General features: G+C 41.3%; 2 protein-coding genes across 3 annotated transcripts in view; one reads left to right on the top strand and one right to left on the bottom strand.

Annotated features, from left to right (window-relative positions):
• The first annotated feature begins 71 nt into the window (after positions 1-71).
• Positions 72-10,592, top strand: LOC8039539 (ras-related protein Rab-8A). Of its 2 annotated transcripts, XM_029968806.3 has the most exons (8): positions 87-278; positions 845-905; positions 1,005-1,065; positions 1,775-1,852; positions 1,935-2,024; positions 2,115-2,231; positions 3,907-3,933; positions 8,783-10,592. In XM_029968806.3, the coding sequence occupies exons 1-8, from the start codon at positions 155-157 to the stop codon at positions 8,873-8,875; spliced, it is 651 nt and encodes a 216-aa protein (XP_029824666.1). In that variant the 5' UTR covers positions 87-154; the 3' UTR covers positions 8,876-10,592. The 2 variants fall into 2 exon arrangements, with proteins under 2 accessions (XP_002413528.2, XP_029824666.1); XM_002413483.4 differs by lacking the exon at positions 3,907-3,933 and having other exon boundaries at positions 72-278.
• Positions 10,593-18,456: 7,864 nt separating this feature from the next.
• The window catches only part of LOC8039540 (protein OS-9), a gene marked incomplete at its 5' end in the record, with an annotated part of 54,140 nt that continues 53,217 nt past the window's right edge, over positions 18,457-19,379 (bottom strand). Inside the window, one exon of the mRNA XM_029968833.4 lies at positions 18,457-18,876. Within this exon, the coding sequence (XP_029824693.4) occupies positions 18,739-18,876 (138 nt within the window). The remainder of the gene's footprint in view (positions 18,877-19,379) is intronic.

The following is a 19,379-nucleotide window of genomic DNA, read 5'->3' as shown; positions in this document are numbered from 1 at the left end:
TTAATTTTGTGTCGTGTATTTTAACGATTTTAACGCTAGAGAATGACGTTGTCTGAAAACGGCATAGCCTCATTAGCAGCATGGCTACACTGAGAGCCGACATTCCAGGAAGTGACGAAATGGTGCTGGGCTTTTTCCGGTTTATTTGCTTGAAATGGCGAAATCGTACGATTTTTTGTTTAAGTTGCTTTTAATAGGCGATTCTGGAGTGGGGAAGACATCGATACTCTTTAGGTTTTCAGACAACAAGTTCGACGGAAGTTTTATATCGACAATAGGTGAGGTGTCACCCACGCACAAGACCTTAGGCTTAGACCGAAGATTCATTCCCCGACGCCCGGCCCCCGGCCGAGCGGCTTGCCGACGCTACGGCCTCAAAAATGCCTACTAGCTCCTCAAAAGTTCCTCGTGAACGTATGAAAGACGGGGCTATTTCCAGGACAGCGCCCTACACGTTTGCGTAAAATGTCACCACTGGAAGGAGCTTGTGCATTGTGCAATGCTTGGACCACGCAGTCTGCATCTCGCCTCACGTCATCCGATTACATGCGGTCATTCCCAGTGATTGCTTGCACGCGAAAAGGACTTCAAAAGCACCATATTTATATTCTGAAGTATACTTTCACACTCGATAATCAAACCTTAAGTCGGCCTATACTGCCGCTTTTCTCTTGTCATCTGTCAGCTGTTTTGGGTGGAACATTGTCAATTGAAAGACTCCTTTCAGCGATCTGTCCTTCGCTGAGCGTGATGCATGTTGTCCTAGAAACTAGGCACGCAACTTACGGATACCTTATGCTGGGCAAGCCCTGCCTAATAGTGTCTGCCTGCTTCACAATTTCAGGAATCGATTTTAAAATACGCATTATTGAAATCGACGGAAAGAAAATCAAGCTTCAGATATGGTAAGGATGCGGCTTTTCTTTAACAACCCTACTATTTCTTCCCATAAGAAAATAAAAGAAAAAAAGAAGGCTATGTTCTCACTTAATGTCTCATTTCAGGGACACTGCCGGTCAGGAGCGCTTCCGTACGATCACCACTGCCTACTACAGGGGCGCCATGGTGAGCTTTCTCTCGCAGACCATTGTTTTGTCACCGTGTCTTTTAAACGTTGATCAGCAGGTCTGTATCGTTTCGGAAGCACATTTTGCGGGCAGCTTTTCATAGACATACATTTCATGGAAACACGTTCCATCGTCACAGTGACATTTCGCGGAAATTTCACGAGCTCGTGCTCTTGTGACATTTTGTTGACAACAGATTTTTTTTTAGTAAGTGGACTGGATTAGATTTCTGGCTCCATTTCGTTTGCTGAGTATATAATGGAACTACCGCGGTGCCACCCAGACGGCTCAAATAGGGCGAGAACAAATTCGGAGGCCCTGACCCTAGACTTGCAAACAGACTGCACAATGCGCAGTTCTTCCTCGCTTCGCTCCACTCGGGGAAAATGAATTATAACCTCAGGCTCGAGCTTGCACCAAGCCTTGCCAGGACTGCCAAGCCTTGTCAAAACTGCTAAAGGTTCGGCTAGCTGGGCTACCGTCGGGACACTCGCAGGCAAAGCGACGTGCACTGAAAGAGGCTTCTGACAAACTGTCACAATATGTTTCGATGAAAGGAGCTGTCGAAACGTCACAGTGTCGATGAAAGAATCTATGTGGAACGTTGTATGACAAACTGACTGCCACTGTTGATCAGTCTGATTGGTGTGCTACCCAAATTTGTTGACCGACGTACTTGCATCTTTTTGTGCTCTCCTCCTTTCTAGGGAATCATGCTCGTTTACGATGTAACGAAGGAGAACACGTTTGAAAATATCAAGACTTGGATCAGAAACACCGACGAGGTAAACTAGACATTGCCTTTTACATTTTTTTTATACTGTTTTACATTTTATTGTATCTGCTGATGGGAACTTTTCTGCTTAGCATGCCGCAGCTGATGTTGAGAAGATGATCCTGGGCAACAAGTGTGACATGAATGATCTCAGACAAGTGTCCAGGGAAAGGGGTGAGAAGGTGAGGGGTGCACCCTTTGTGTGTGTGTGTGAAGAGTCCACATTCTTCCGTTCATGTGCATCATCAGTTTCGTTTGCCTACCTTTTTCAGTTGGCAGTGGAACATGGCATAAAGTTCATGGAAACAAGTGCTGTGTCGTCAATCAATGTAGAAGATGCCTTTTATACACTTGCTAGGGACATCAAGGAGAAGATGGAAAGGAAAGTGGTATGTTATTTTCTTTATCTATAGGGGTTCTTTTTTCCCCATTTTTCAGTACCATATGGTGCATGTCCATTTGAAGGGGCATGCAAATAAAGATTTGAACGGAGCGACACTAAGTCATGCAGTAAGCTCCATGCTGGCAAGGTCAACCACAATGCTATATCGTAAAATACCAAGCACACGCCCATGCAAAAGTTTGAGGTAAGACCCACAAAAATGGAGCTTGTTAGGTTTGAGAGCAGAAGAGCAGAAGGGGCACATTGTAGGGTATGCCCTTGTTTGATCCGATGAAACTTCATAGGCCCACTTCAGACGGGGCAACTTTTCCAGCAATTTTGAGGTTGCTGGCGGGTTGTTCCCTAGCTTTCCCCAGATCGACACGAATTGCTGAGATCGGGTCCGGCTCGAACAAGCGAGCAACTCGGAGCAATTCAAAGACGGTTGAAGCGGCTGCAGCCAATCCCAGGCCAGCACAACTGCTGGCCTGGGATTTTTTTAATGTGCACCACGCAGTAGTGACACGACCGCATGCCGTTACGATGCTCATCCAGATCGAAACGGGCTGGGTTGGAGATTGAACTCCAGATCCCTGGGTTCCTGGGATCATTTTCCACCCCTGCCCATTTCGATCTGGACGAGTATCGTACCTGCATGCGGTCGCGTCACTACTCTGTGGTGCATGTTAAAGACCCCAGGCTAACGGTTGCATCGTACCGGCTAAATTGCTTGTTTGCAGCTGAGACACCAGATGCTCACTGGGGCTGACTAACTTCCGTCTGTATAAACATGCTTACAATTACTCCTACCTGTCCCACCCAACAAGCAAATGAGATTAAGCCATCGAAAAGTAGCAGGGAAGTGTGTTTCAGCAGGCTATAAATCTTGTACCTACCTTTGCTTCCTTCAAATATTGGCATAGGGCTTGAGAACAAAAAGTAAACCAACAAGAAACATTCAGTTGAGCCTTGAAAGTTCTTTGTGTCACATCTGCAGAGAAATTTATTACTGTTTCTATGAGATAAATATATCTGTCTGCCAATATAGCAAGCGCATTAGATCCAACTGGTTGTGTGCGGCGTTGATGGAATGGTGTGTTGGAGGCTCGTGCTAATGTTGGGAGGGCCCCTATAGGAATCTCTAGATAGTTTTCCTGGAAGCATCTCAAGCAAGGTGTCCTGAGCATTCTCTGGAGTCTAAAATATGAAAGGACAATTTCTCAATCCAAAGACCATTATGAACACCTCTAGGTGCTCATAATGGATGTTCCATAACAATTCAGGAATAAATGTACCCAGATCTTTTGAAGTCAAAGGTACCGGAAACATGCTTTCAGCTTTCGTAACTATTCCCTTTGCTATGGGAAGAATATTCTTGGCTTTTTGAGCCTTGGCTTTTTGAGAAAGGTTTTGCCTGGCTGCTCTCGTTAAGGTTGTGATCCAAGACAGTACTGCTGTAGATGGGTATTCTAGATAAGCCTATGCTTCAACTTCATGTATGCAGATCTTTTACCTGCCTAAAAAGTTGGGCTAGTGATTCCTTGCTAAATGAAATCATTGTGAACAAAGGGTTGAATGTTGTATTATGGTTGTTGCTATTTGGTACGCACTTGCAGAAATCAGTTGTGTTTGTTCTGTGACAAGTAATGAACCATGTGTACTTTCTCTGTTCCAATACTCAGTTGAGTTCCATGATGGGAGCACATAAGGTAAACAGACACTCTCTCAGTGTTAGAGTGGCCTAAACCTAACGCCTGATGCAAATGTGTCATAACATAGTGGTTTGCGCATGCTCTAGTTGGCACCGCTCTCTGCTCAAAGTCAGTCTCCATGCAATTGCAGTGGTCAGATATTGTCATAAACAAGTGAATTTTGATGGTGACCTAAGTTTTTGCAACAACTTGTACTTAGTCACTAAATTCAACCGGAGCTTGAATTTATCGTTTCTGCTCTACCTTTACGAAATTTAGCACACGCAAAATATTTCAGAACTCAGGCATGAGAAGAATTCATTTAAATATTTAGCCTACCAGAATATAATGCTTTTACAGTAGTAAAAGGTTTCATTGGCTATACTTTCATAATGTATTCAAATCAAATGTATTGTGTACCAGTTTTACTGTTGGGACAGCGCACAGAGAAGTGGTGCTGTGGCATAATTATTTGTTGCCAGTGTTCATACAACAGCTGCTTGTTGGTTTTTGGCTCCTGAATATGAAGACATGCATGTGCTTCACCCGGTGCTCAGTTGAAAATGGCAATAATTTTCAAATGAGTATTTTGTGCATGCACTCTATTGAAGACCTGCTGTAATAGAGCAAGTATTGTGTGTATGGAATGCTTTGTATGACAGGCTGCCCAATAGTTGTTTGCTTGTCATGCTTCTGCTGCGAATGCACTTGTCTTGTATAAAAAAATTTTATGGTTACAGTATATGATTGTGTTCTGTATAATCGTGTTTGTGGTTGTAGTATACAATTGCACCTTGCATGTCCGTTTATTCCTATGCAGGTTTTATGTTTCATTTAAAAATGGATACTTGCAGATACTGGTTTTCCCTGGGCTTTAAACTTTTTCAGTGCACCTACTGGGACTTCCAGTTCGTCAGGCGAGAAAAATGGATCACATTGTGTCATGACTGTTTGAAACTACCAGAATAGTATGTGAATTACAGGGGCAGGACAGTGAGAGTTAAAAACCTTAAGCAAACCTCTTTCAACTCTGCCTTTATGTAGAACTTAGCTTCTGTATGTTAACGATAAGACAATTAATGTGTAGGCCATCTGGTGCAAGTGTATCATGACGACATTAACCCGAGACTGGCATGAAAAATTAATTTAAAGTGGAGAAGAAAGTGGGTTAATATCATTGTGGTTCTTCAGGTTAAATTTGCCCATTTTGTTTCATGGCACATTTTGGAAAATAAATTTCCAAATCGGGAGATAAATTGTAAAAGTTTTAGTTGTAGGCTCATATTTCACTTTAAATTTGCCAAGTGGAGGGAGTGGTGAGGACGGCTGCGAAAGGCAAGGTGTCGATGATGATTCAGGAAAGATCAGCCAAAGAATTACAATGTTTAATTTCTTACCATGTTTCTGTATGTTATTTATTTATTTATTTAGTTTATTTGCACTGAAGGTTGTTAGACATTACAGATAAGGAGTGATCATAAAATGCAAAAAAACATGGCAAAGCAAAAAAGAAAGATGAGAAAGATGCAGTCATGGTTTTGAACATAAGAAAAAGTTGGAAAGAGTATTTTTGAAAGCAGCTTGGTCATGGATGGTTGCAATTTGTTGAAGAAGGAAGTTCCATTCTACAGAAGTGTGAGGGATGAAAGAGTGAAAAAATACATTTGTGTTACATGGAAGAATGCCAACCTTGTTTTGGTGATCTAAACAACTGGAAATATGATAGATTTCGTGAAATAGAGATGAACGGGAACACTGCCTAAAGAAAGCAAGATTTGGTAATGATAACTTAAGTTTCATGGAGGTCATACTCGCAGTACAGTGGTAGTTAAAAAGTATAAAATGCGCCGATTCGTTTTTTATTTATTTAACTCTAAAGGCCCCTTCGGGCATTACATTAGGGGAACGTGATACAAAGATCCGTACAACTGAACCAAGTGGCAACAAAAGAAGACAAAGATAAGGAATAAAGGTAAAATGCATAAATTGAAGGTACGAAGCATTCGGCACAATGTTGGCCTTCAAACATAAGATATAAAAAAGATGGCGCACAATAAAAATATGTACATCAGAAACAAGACACCGACAACAACAAATATTGCAGGGATACAAGACTATTCAGGGTTCAACATGTTTAGAGCGGAGACTAATGGTCACTGATAGAGGCAATTTCTCTGGGGAGGCTGTTCCAGCGAGGAGTGGTGGAGTGTTTTTAAACATGTTGGGTCATGCAAATATGGGGTTAATTTTGAAAGGGTGATCTAAGCGGGACGATATATGGTGAGCTGGTAGTAGGAAGGAGTCCCTAAAAGGCGAAGAACTGTCATAAAGTTTATGAATAAACAATAAGTGTGCGAGGTGCCTTCTTGTATGAAGAGGTGACAAGTTAAGTCGAAGTTTTCAGCTGCCTAAACTTTTGCTGTGAATCGGGAGTAGTCGCAAGCCATAAATCTAGCAGCTTTGTTTTGAATAGATTCAATCTTATCTGCCAGATATATTTGATAAAGGTGCCAGATGACTGATGCATACTGAAGTTGAGATCGTACAAGGGCACTTTAGGCAAGAAGTTTTTTTATCTGAGTTTGCTTGGAACAGTGTTCATTTGAGAAAGACAAGAGTTTGCGACGCCTTGTTAGCAATGTGTTAAATGTGAAGGTTCCATGTTAAGTCCGATAAGAGGCGAACGCCGAGGTATCTAAAGGATAAGACATTTTACCAATGAACTGATTCTAAGGCCAAAGTGGGATACTCCATGCCGGGGTTTCTGGTGGAAACTGCATACTCAAGCTTCCCCCTAACCAGTGACTTATAAAGAAGTTTAAGGAACGAGGGCACAGTACTAAAATTTCTCCTCAGAAAACCAAGCATGCGGTTAGTATTGTTAATGATGTGCTCTATGTGAACGTTCCACGAAAGGGTGGACGTTATGTGAACACCAAGGTATTTGTAACAACACATGGACTCTAAACAAATTTTATTTAGGTAGTAAGTAGGTCAAATGGTGTTACGACGAGACATATGCATTGATTTGCACTTCGTGATATTTAGTTCTATTAGCCATTTATGACACCACATCGTCCGTCGATGTCTCGCGGTAAAATATGCAGTCGTCTGCAAACAAACAGGCAGGAGATGAAATGCACGCTGGCAGGTTATAAATATAAGTAAGGAAAGGTAATGAACCTAAAACTGAACACTGGAGTTAACGGGAGCTAATGAGGAAGTAGAATCATTGACAGTTACGAATTGTGAGTGATAGCAAGAAACATTCAATCCAGTTCAGCACATTTGCATAAATATTAAGTTTACTTAGTTTAAACCGACTTTTTTGAATGCTCTCGAAAAATCGAGGAATACGCAGCTTGCCTGCGACCCATGGTCAAAATAATATTCAGATTGCGAGTGAAAGACAAGAGTTCTGCTTTGCAAAAAAATTATTTGCAAAAGCCATGTTGACATGGATTAAAAAGAAGTGTATGAGTCAAGGAAGTTGGCAAGATGAGAGCGAATAACGTGTTCTAAAGTTTTGCATTAGATGCTTGTTAGAGAAATTCGACGAAAGTTATTACCATAAAATATGCAGCAAGCACCCACTCAAAATTTAAGCATAATAACAAGAAATAGGAGATGGGTGCATGTGAGGTCATCAATTTTACATATATATGTACTGTGCGCATTTTCTTCAAAATTTGGGGGTGGACACTTTGTGTGGAATGGGTTGCCAGGAAATGTTTTGTACAGGTGAAATAAGAGTTGAGTAATGCCAAGTGGGCTAAGTGTGAAGTTCGTTCCCACAACTTTTAAAAATACAAAAGCCAAATGCAAACAATTGATTGTGCCGATAAATTGCTCGTATTTAATGTATGAGGGGTATGTGGACCAGCTTACCCCAATTCCAATTTCATTCTAATGAAATTTTGTCAGTTTGGAACATTATCCAGAGGTCGTAGCAAAATTAAAGATTTCGGGGGAGGGGGGGGAGGGGGGGGGCGGGGGTGGGGGGGGGGGGGGGGGCGGGCGGGCGGTTGGAGTTGGGCCTTATGTTTCTTCCCCCCTGACTATGTGCCTGACTCTACTGTATGTCTAAAAATCTTATTCGGTTGCGAGATCATGCTGGCAAAAGCTTTGGTGGATTATACTATGTTATGCTACAAATCTGAAATCTAAATGAAGCACCTTTTTTTAGAGAGTTAAATGTTAGGCTGTTTCAAGTATATATGCAAAACAACTACAAGGAAATAGTTCATTGTAAATATGTAAAAGCAGGATTTAAACTTTTCATGCTAATCACTTTACAAAAAAAAGTGATCTGGTTTATAATGTCTCTATCTTGTCAGTCTCAGATACTCCCATGAACAAAATGCACCTGATAATTTGCCTTTAGGCTGAACCATTTTCTTTCTGAAGGGATGTTTTTGGCCAGTCTACTCAGATTTGTAACCTACAAACAGACCGGCCACTTCATGATACAAGCTGAATGAACATAGCTTGGTCAAATTAATACTAATTGCATCAAATCAACATAAAGCTAAGACTGTAGACTAGCGCGAGTTGGTGAAGGTCGAATTAAGTGCACAATGTATGACTGTAATACTTCCTTATTGCCCCGCATTTCCCTGTTCACATCCGTCAGAAGAAAACTTGAGTGTTGAGCCACGATGCTGTCAACTTCGATATGCTTGGAATCTGTTGCTCTTTTTAGTGTCATGCACATATACATCCTGAACACACTGGTAACTTCTAAAGGAGCCCGTAAACTGCACATGGAAAGAATGTGGAACAGACGATTGAGCATGTTCAAATAACGTCATTCCGTGTGCGAGAGGAGCGGCACGGGGAGTTGGCTGATGCTGGTCTTGCCTTGCAGGCCGCCCAGGCCCAGCCCAAGCCTCCGGGTGCCCACCTGCACACCGTAGAGCCCGTACGAAAAAGGACCAGATTCATGTGCACACTGCTATGATCCCGGTGTGGTGGCATGACTGTGTATAGGTTTCAGAGTCTCCCTCCAGCAGTGCAGCCTCTGTCGGCAAGGAGGCCGCAGAAGCAAAAAATCGAGAACTAGGCTGCACACTGCACACTCCCACCCTCCTGCCAAGTTCTGCAGTCGGCCGCCAGGGAACGTGCCTGGATCCCTTGCCATCCGTAGAACCGAGTATTACCTCGCTTTGTCTGCCTCCTGTTCTACTGTTTTTTCTGGATGTACTACAAGCAATACTGGCTTCGGAAAAGGGTACTGCTCCCACCGTCCTTTTTATGGTTTGCAATAATGGATTTTACGCGTGGCACGCTACGTCTATACTCGGCTTCGCTTTTTGCCTCCTTTTTTTATTTTTGTTTCGGGAGTGGGCGCAGCATTTGCCTTCAAATACTTTTCCTTGCTGCTCTTGTCCTTTTGCAGAGTGAACTATGTCTTTGACTTCAGTCAGTGGGCAAGTAGAGGGAATGATTGGCAAAAATGTCAGTAAAATACTCAGTTACAATTTGATTAATGCCGCAGTTGGTTCCTAATGCTCAGCGCAGTGTACTTGGTGGAACTGAGAATGGCGTGACGAGAAGCGAGTAGGATTTTACCTCGTCAAATCCGGTTGTGGCCTTCACAATTTTTACGCTGGGCATCTTGTATGAATAAAAAAAAAAGTTTTACTCGTCCGGTGACAACCATGCAATGGGGAAAGGTTTGCAGTGGTTTGTCGATTCAGCATTTGCTTCTATCGTGACTGTCATATATGCCTTTTTGTTTTTCTGATGTATGGGCTCTTTTAATACCACGTTCTCACTATCATGGCTGTACAGGTTCTTGTTCACGAAGGGCAATATAAAAAAATTGTAAATGAGAATGCGTTGAAAACTGGAATCTAACAAAACAAAGAGCACTGCTAGAAAGCTTCCACAAGCACAACTGGGAATATTTGTAACGCTTGCAAATTTAGTTTTGCCCCTTTAATACTAGCTTGTATACTTTTGCTATTTCGAGACTCCATGCCTCAAAATGCCCTTTTTAGTTGGCAACACTCTTGATTTTCCCCCTTGCCAGCCAGTTACAATATTCCTTCCGCTATGTTTGTCCTGTGCCTGCTGTTCTGCCTTCTGTATATAGTAGATTGCAAGTTGGCTCCAAGAGGAGTGCTTGGTAAAGGATAATTGAAGATGACTAGTGTGAACACTTAAGCACAGATCTCCTCTGTTGGTTTTTTTTAACCTTGTAGTCAGTCTGCTATAGTGTGAAGCACCAGTGAGGCTCTTTGCATCAGTTACATTCCTTTTACTGGTTTCAAATTAGGTGAAAATGTGGATATGCTGGAATTAGCTTCTGGCTCTTTGTGTGGTCACTTGATTGTCTGGAACTCGAGCCTTCTTGTGTTGCACCTCAGTCTGTTGGTAATAATCAGAACTGGTCATCGAGCCATGTTGTGTAAATAGTATTGTGAAGTATTATACCAGTGTTCTTAGGCATGGTTGAAACGAAGCCGTCTTAATGCAAGTGGCCTTTGCCCTTGTGCAAAATACTCCTCGGTGATATTTTTGCGTAGATGGTAGAGATATTTCTGCATCAGACTTGAAAATGATGGAACGTGTAATGCCTTGGAGAGAAATGGGTAATGTATGAGGATGTCAAATCTAAGTGAAAAAAGACATGCTATGATCTTTCCAATAAACACTATTTTGTTTATGTGCAATTGCTCTGGGATTTATTGAATTCAGACTGAACCGACAATACCCCGGTTTCTGTTCAAACATAACTTTAGACATTATAGGAACTGTTTTGGTGTCATGCATATTTCTTGCAAGTGGAGGAATAATAATACCAATGGTAACCAAATCTGGATACATAAAAAAGAGAAAATAATGATGAGAAATTCTTCACAAATAATTGTTTACGAGCGAATGGTTGCCATAATCTCCAACTTTAATGATTCACATGGATTCTTTGTGTTTGAGGTCTTTCTATGAAACCAATTTATAATGGCAGATTATATCATTGCAAGGTTTTATTCTGATTTACACAACTCTAGCTAAGGCAATGTATTCAGCAGCCATCTTGGAACTCAACCGGAAAACATTTAATGATAAATGGTTGAGCCTAATACTTTTGTTTTGTGAATTCCATGGACTGAATATTTGAGATTACAAAAAGATTTACAGTGGTATTTCTATGTGCATAAACAAATTGTCATACAGAATAGCAATGAATGAGAAATTATGGGATTTCATGGCGAGTTTGTATTGGTACTCTGGTTAACATATGTGACTTTACGTGTCGTGTTATTATGCAGTGTGGTCACATGAGGTCATGGCGTCAAGTCGTCGCATAGCGTTGCGCCTTGGCATCGCTCTACACCCAGATACCATGAGGAACTCGGTCGTCGTGCACCCGAGCACTCCACTGGGGCTCTTGACAATCAGCATCGGTTAACATTCAAGTAGTGGGTTGTGTTCAATCAAAGATGTGTATAGACGAACTCTAAAAACAATTTCTGAAGCTCGGCCCGTTCCCAGCACGTGGCTATGATGGATAATGGCAGTGTAGGAAGTTCTTAGTGGCGGCCATAGCTGCGTGCACGACTGCAGAAGGCGTGCCAACGGTGAGCTTCCACAGCTATTTTGCAACATGCATTCCACACCATCAAGATTACGGCTCATAGCAGCCTATTAATATGAGCTCGTTCTGAGCGTGCTCTTTGAGCAGTGCACTCAAATATGATGTCCAGTGAATACACCTTATACATATAATTGGCATCAGATCATGTGACTGCTTGTTCTTCTTGAGAGTTCAGAGGATGAACGCTACTTATTTTCCTTTATCTCTTTTGCTGTGACTGCCACTGCGTGGAGAAAAAAATTATTGCGTATTCCGTAAGTTATTAATGTCGAGGATTAGTTCTGAGCAGAATATGTACTGAAAGTACAAAAACCGTTGCGCAACCTATTTAACATGTACGTAGCACAAAGGCACCTAAATACATCTCCTTTACTTCTGAATTGCTACAGAATGCTGTTGCCGAGAGAAGTATTGAAAGGACTAAATGTAACTTATTAACCGGACCGGACTTTGAGTAGAACTACAAGTCTGTATGCACAAGGGGTTAGGGCAGGAGGTGCATGTAAAAGAAAGATCCCGGTGGCCTCGGAGGGACAGCCGACTTTTAGCTAAGACTTAAACATCAGAAGCTAAGCCCATTATCGAGACATTGGTACTCACTCTAAGTCTCATGGGAGGTTCGTTCTCAAGCTTCATCCATGGCCATATTTTGCTTAAACTTCCCAGTCTTTGGGTGCAAAAAATGGTAGTAAAAAATAAGTCGAACTAAGAGAAAATGGAAAGAGAAAAAGGGGAAAGGGTAGTTTTAGAAACATACTATGTGTAGAGCCCTGCATATCCCCAAATTACCCGCAGATCATCCGCGGATATCAGCAGTAAACTGTCCGATGCGAATAAAATTGAATCAGATTTGGCGAATCAGATGCGGATGCCAGGGGCTGAGGATGCAGATCTGATGAGGATATCCGTGAGTCCAGATCAACATTTTTGCCGAGGCGCACCATAAATGTGTTATTAGTGAGTGATACTATGAAGCGTATCACTGAATGTATTGTGGGAGCAAACTACTCTCTCGGATAAAAGGTGCCAGTCAAGGAGAAAATTGTTCTGTACGTCAAGAAAGATTTGATTTTCACCAAAGATTGCTTTAGGACGTTTATCGCAAAAAATCCTGTCCCTAGAAAAAGTAAAAAATTAAGCATCAGTCTGCGAATGCGGATCTTAAGAAAATTGCGGATGCGGATGCGATATCTGCGGATGTGGATCGGATATGGTTGATCAAACTGTTATCCACGCAGGGCTTAACTATGCGTTGTAAAGGTTCTTTGGCACCATAACTACAGGGTCCCCTCAAAAACAAAGAAAATATACAAGGTTTGCTTTAACGCAAAAAGAAAAATTGCATTGCCAAACGCTCATTCCTTTCCCAAATGTGGCACTAGTGGTCCAAATGAGATGCCAAAGTTTCAGAACTAACCATAACTTATTCAAAAACCGTGCAATTTCCTGAAATTTTCAGTGGGAAGATGGCAGCCGACGGATCCTTCGAGTAGATGAAGCTTAGTGGTGCTAGTTACCAGCAAAGGGCTCCATTCTCTTATTGGAATCTTCAAAAAACCACTTACTTTTTTGTTTTTTTAATGAGTTAACGGTTAGTTCTGAAACATTGGCATTTATTGTGGATTGCTAGCACTACATTTGGGCATAGAATGAGAGTTTGGGTGATGCGCACTTCATTTTTGCGGTGAAAAAACATAAACAATGCTGCACAACAGAGACCAGAGAGTGTGGGCCCGGAAACCACTTTGTTCGCACAAACACTCGTGCCAGATATCACATTATTATGGTACCACACACTCGTGCCGTTCCTGACAATGGCGCACCAAGCAAGAATAATTCGTTTGTCTAAAATACATGGCTTGCGCCGACTTTCTATCAGCGGCCATTTTAGTGGCCTTGCTGCGGATTGCATACCTTCTGCAAAAAAAATTGCTCGCCAACAAATTTGTTTTTTCTTAACAAAAAAAAGTGGAAATAACCAGCAGCATGATGCGACGACGTCGTGACATAGAAACAGTTGTTTCCTGGTGAAATGCAGTATTTGCAACATATCGGCCAAGAAGACGGCATTAACCCTCCATGCAAGTTATTGAGTTTTCCAGTCAGTCTCGCAGGTATGGTGACTAAGAAAATGTTATAGCGCATGACTAAGCACAAAGCTGTAAAGTGAGGAACCAGGTGCATGTGAACTCGAATATAACAGGAGCCTCTCGATGGAAGTATTTCACAGTTTCTGGCTCATGCCTACGGCCAAGTGTGATCTATATTAGGAACATTATTGCATATCCGTGCCCTTTTTGCAGCAAGGATTCCTGCAGTATTGGATTCTTTCCAGAAATTATACATATTTTGAGTATTTGATTTTCACAGTGACCCGGTTTCCACAACAGACATTTCTGCAAACCGGCTAAAAAGCGGTCATATATTCAAATAATGTTTTCCCATGTCGATCTCAAGTGGTGACGTGAACTTTGTAAGTTAATGTACTCCCTATTATTAATAAAGATTTCCTGAAAATCTTTATGGCATTTTTATCCCAGATAGGCAGATTTACCAATGATTTGCAGTCTTAAATACAATCATTTGATTTAGAAGTTAATTTAAACAGATGTGTTTTCCTGGCACGTGAAGCACATTTCAAACATAGAGGCCCGTTATTGCTGCTTTTATGTGACGCAGAGTAATCTTGCATGCCTTTGGGCTGTATGAAAACAAAGTACTCAAGGGCACGTGGTAGAACTATGACAGTGTCTTGGTCACACACTCGGACCAAAAGAAAGCCACTAAGCCACTGCTTATGTCGGGTATAATATCAAATACTATTTTGTTCTATTAAAAAAAAATAATTAGCAAGTTTTGCCTACCTGCAAAGTAAAGTGATCAGTATCTTGTCAAGGACAAAGCTCTACCTCAACCAGGCTGGGCCAATTTAGCCGTGTAGGATTAAACGCTCACAATTGGTTTTGTGAAGTGTCACAACAATTTCGACACGGACACATGTATGTTAGAATGATTAATTTTGATCACTCCTTTCTGGATGATTGTTGCCTACATCACCGTGCTGAATGTAAACAGAGTCTGTTAGGAAGACAGTTCTTGCAATTTCTGATGAGGGTTTCTATAAAAAAAAAAAAATTACAGAATAGACTTGTCCCGAAACCTTGATGGCATTTAGAAAGTATACAGTTTAGCCTGCATATTGTGAAACATATTCCGAGAGATATATTTTGCGGTATATAGGGCAACGAAGTGCACATTCCATAATTTTATATACCATAATAAATACTTTATGTTAAATGCACAACCACGATTTAACTTTTAAGTCTGGCACTAAGCTGCAGCAGTACTGGTACTTTAGCTCAATTTGTGACAGTTCTTTCATATTACCGTAAGCCAAAGGTTCAAAAGTTGACCCTTTTGGGTAGTATCCTCCCTTAAAGAGAAAAGTACCACGCGTCCTGCTAACGGCGACAAAAGGGCGACTGATCTGCAGAGCTGCGCATTGCCTCTGCTTTTATATACAGAGCATTCAGGAATGTTCTGTACCAGAACACACGACGACAGCCAAAAATGGGCTAAAACTTTGTAGAAGAGTACAGAATTACAAAAGATCTGGGCCGAGTAGGGTTTGAACCTCGTTCCTCAACACGCCAGTCATGTGCCTTGCCAACTTCGCCATGCACCCAGAAACACCTGTGAAGGGGCTGTGCTATGTTGACTTTAAAGATTTTATATAGAATGTGAAGTAATATTAAGATCTTCCCACTTGCAAGGAATTACCTTTTGCCGACAGGAAAGGCCAGTTCGTATACATTAGAGTACTATGTCAAAACAAGGGACAGCACTCATGCAATGCTAACTTGAATGAACTTAGCATTGACGTAGCACTGTGTAATTGCTGTATCACTAATATAGCACAAATTTAATTGACACTATTTCTAGTGCTAATAGTGCTGTGGTGTATGTGTGCAAGCAATCTAAGCACACCAAAGTTTGTATCTGCATAACCTGGACAGTTATGGACAGCTTTGTTGGGATTCATCTGCAAGCTATATGCACAAAATTCACAGTTAATGCATTGTATCTGGTTTGCATGAACACTTGGGAAAACTTAAATTGGGTGGATTGTTGACAGCTCTTTGTAAGTTTCTAGTATAACCTTGAATAACCCTTACTGTGTTAAATAGGCGAATCTAGGAAAACTAGTCTATTTTACCCAATATTTTCTGGACCTCCAAATGATCGAAAATAAATCAAGATACTGCACATCACAATGATTTCATAAACAAACCAGCAGCCACTTTGACACATCTTGCAGGTGGCTTTTCATATCTAAATTGACTTGCAGATGGTGCTGAATTTCACACATGCAGTGCATCAAAACTGCAGCCACTTAGTACACATCGACTGCCCGTTTTCACACACAAGCAGAAATGTGCTTAAGACAGATTTGGAAGGGGGGGGCACAACTGACAACCCAGATACTGAAAGCAAAATGTGGTATGAAAAGCTTCCGGTTTCAGGGTCACCCTAGACCAGGGGTCTCAAACATGCGGCTTGCAACTCGCTGGAACGCTAACCACCTTAGCCCCTCCCTCAAGCGTCCCGTGGCTGCGAGCCTCCGTCCCCATGTCTCGAGCACTCTAGAAATGGTAGGCATTATAATGGTCTCATGTCATCGATCCTTCCATTTTTGTTTGAAACGCTTTGCACAAACATATTTGCTTGTTTGCAGTGAGCATTGCTGCACCTTCATCTTTGCATCTTGTCTGTTTATGCTAATCACCTGTCAGCAATCCCGCTACCAGGCTAAAAGTGCGAGCCCCTTGGTCAAGGACACACCTCGGCTACACAAACTGTCGCGCGACAGGAGCGACTGCGAAAGCTAGGAGTTCGGGCATCTATCCTTCGCTGTTGCAAATCTTGAGGTAAAATGATGCATAGGTGACCAGAAAGTATTCTTAAAATGGGAGTGTTATGTTGTTTTTATAAAAATCACAAGGAAATTGAAAACTGTCGTATGAGGAAATATTTGGTTGCTTTGTTGAGACTTCTCGAACTCTATTGATTCCCCAGCGAGTCTAGAGACAGGGCAATGGCACTGTACCCTCTTGTCCTATTTAAAATTGGCAGCAAGTTCTTGGGGTGCCATCTGAAATCTTATTATCACGTCAGGTATGGGTTCAAAGTACTATAAACAATTCAAAACTACAGATGTTACGGGTGAAACGACGACTTTAGCAGAAGCAGAAAACTTTGAAATCCCTTCTCTAAAAAATTTCTGGGGTCGCAGATACACTCAGTTGCTTTACAATGTGAAGCACCGCTGTACCCCCCACCCCCCCAAGTTGAGTTGGTCCTCAACCTTTCGGCGGTCGGCTATCTGGCCGCCATACTAAGATGAGCTTGAGACCCCTGTCCTAGAATAGGGTAATTTGACAACCTCAACACTATTGCAGTTTTAGCCTGACTTCAGTCCATGGACAATGCAGCATTTTAAAAATTTAGCCAGTACTGTAACATGAATTGGAGAATGAATCCAAACTGTGATTTTACGTAAATGTATAACCTTGTCAATTCATTATTTTTAGGTATTTGTAATTATATATGTTTAGAAAGGAAGAACAGCTCTTATCAACTATAACATCAATTGAGAAACTCTTATGAACTATATAAATATGTCCATTTTTATAATCAGCGCTTCACTGTCAAAGCTACCTTTCTGTCAAATTTTTTACCATTGACTGGACTGTCTTTTTCATGTATTGAAATTGCTGTGCTGCTTTTTATGTAAAAAGTTACCATTGTAGCTCAGAATTTTTTTTTTCTTGTGGATTGTTATGGCAAGGGTTTACACTTACATTGCAAGTTTCTCTTGCATCTATAGTGTGCCATTGTGCTACTTCTAGTATATTCCATACTGAAATAATACTATTAATAAATTTAAAAAAAATCATCATTGTAGGAATTTTTGCAAAATTATACTTTTCTCATTACTTTTCTAGAATCACTATAATATGCTTTCTAACATACACTCTGGCAGGCACATAGCAGACCATATGGGAAAACCAGTCTTTCAATTTTTGACATCCACATTTCTTTTAGCAAAAGTAACTCATCATGCAGATATTCCAGATGGTCACCATAGGGTTGGACCACCAGAGCGGTGGAGGGGTTTGACATGCCCGCAATGGCTTGCTGATCAGTACCTGAAAGTTTGGGAACCCCTACATTATAGGGTACTTCATATAGTAGCTGCTTTGGCTTGCATCCTCGAACACTAGTCTCATAAGTTTTCATTACTGAGAAAGGATGGAAAGCAAACCTATCTTAGAAACCTGAGGGGGCACTATTTTGAGAAGTATTTTCGTTTTGAGCACACCCTAGCAGCCTCGAATTTTGTGCCCTAGCATTTTAAGCTTGGAAGATTAACAGAACTTGTCCTAAAGTTGACACCAATCAGGGTTCAGTTTCTCAAGTTCCAACATCTTGACAGGTTCTGTACACCTCCATCTATATGTTGCACAGCGATTCCAGAACACAGCCAATGACTAGGGTGCATGTTGCTCAGATGTGTAATTGGTCATTATTGCAGCAATCAGAAGGAGTAGTATCAACACCTTCAGATTTTATTCTCCTGAATGTCTGTACAGGGAGTACACCTCAATGCCCAGGCAATGCAAGAACTTCCTACCCTAGCTGCAGAGTTCCTTCTCGGTTGCAAACGTGGGTCATGAATCCAATTCATATTAGGAAACAATATTCTACAGCAGGGTAAATAGTTTTCTTAATGAATGATGATGAATAGCCTGAAAGCTTTTGTTCTTTGAGCTCCAACCAGGCTCTTAGATTTTGAGGCACTAGATCTACTTGCCTTTCCAACAGAGTTGGTTGATCAAGTTATGGTTGCAGAAACCAGAGTTTACAAATAAAAAGTACAGTTTGAACCCACCTTGTATAGTTTATTTTTCTTTTTGGGATACATGGATTTTTCTAAGTAAAAAAAGTGTAGAATTGCGTTATAACAAAATGTCGTCATAAATTTCTAGTTGCCAGTCAAATCATTGCTTGCACAAAAAAAAAAAAAAAAAGTCTGATTAACACAGTACACTGAGGTGTCCTCAGCCTCCCAAGGGATGAAAACATTGTGCAGGTAACAAGCTCCCAAACTGAGAATGCTGGGAGCCAATGACTAGACCTGAACAACCACAGAGAGAACACCATTATCTGTCATCCTCTTCCGCTTCCATAGCTGGTAGTGCTGATGACGATTTTCTCCTTTCTTCGTCCCAGACAAATTGGTAGTTTCTCTCAAGCCTTTCATGTTTCTCAATCTCTTGGACAGCCTCTTGGTTACCCATCTGAGGGGAGAATTAAAACCAAATTAAGCTCACAGTTTCACAGCCTTTGCTTAAGGCTTGTATAAAAATTTCTTCATGACTGGTGCGAGATTTTATTTTGGCAGGTTCAATGTTTTGCAATGTCAAGCCTTGCCAGAGTATTATTGGAATTATTTCACCAAAGCAAAACAATGAAAATAACAAAATATCTAGGCAAGGGTCTCCAAATCACAGCTATCAGAGAGTGCAAGAACAATTTTTAACTGTCAATGCTCCGAGAGCTACTGACTGTATCACCTCAGAAATATTTTCCCGTGTTACAAGAAAGGTTGCTCACAGATGGTGATAGGGTCATGAACTGCATTAGCTCGAGGATGCTGGACATGTCAAAAAAACAAAAGAGGGTCTGACAAAGAGCAACGTCCTAGATACAATGTCTCACTTGTGTACAAGGCTTCAATTTGTGCCATCAACCACTGAAGAAAATAGAGCCCGGAAGAAGTATACCTAGCTGATATAAACAG

Source organism: Ixodes scapularis, unplaced genomic scaffold (genome assembly GCF_016920785.2).
Source record: "Ixodes scapularis isolate PalLabHiFi unplaced genomic scaffold, ASM1692078v2 PGA_scaffold0__279_contigs__length_252992795, whole genome shotgun sequence".
In the NCBI taxonomy this organism is placed as follows: Eukaryota; Metazoa; Arthropoda; class Arachnida; order Ixodida; family Ixodidae; genus Ixodes; species Ixodes scapularis.
Note: the sequence above shows the minus strand (reverse complement) of the source record. Positions and strands in the feature narration are given on the sequence as shown.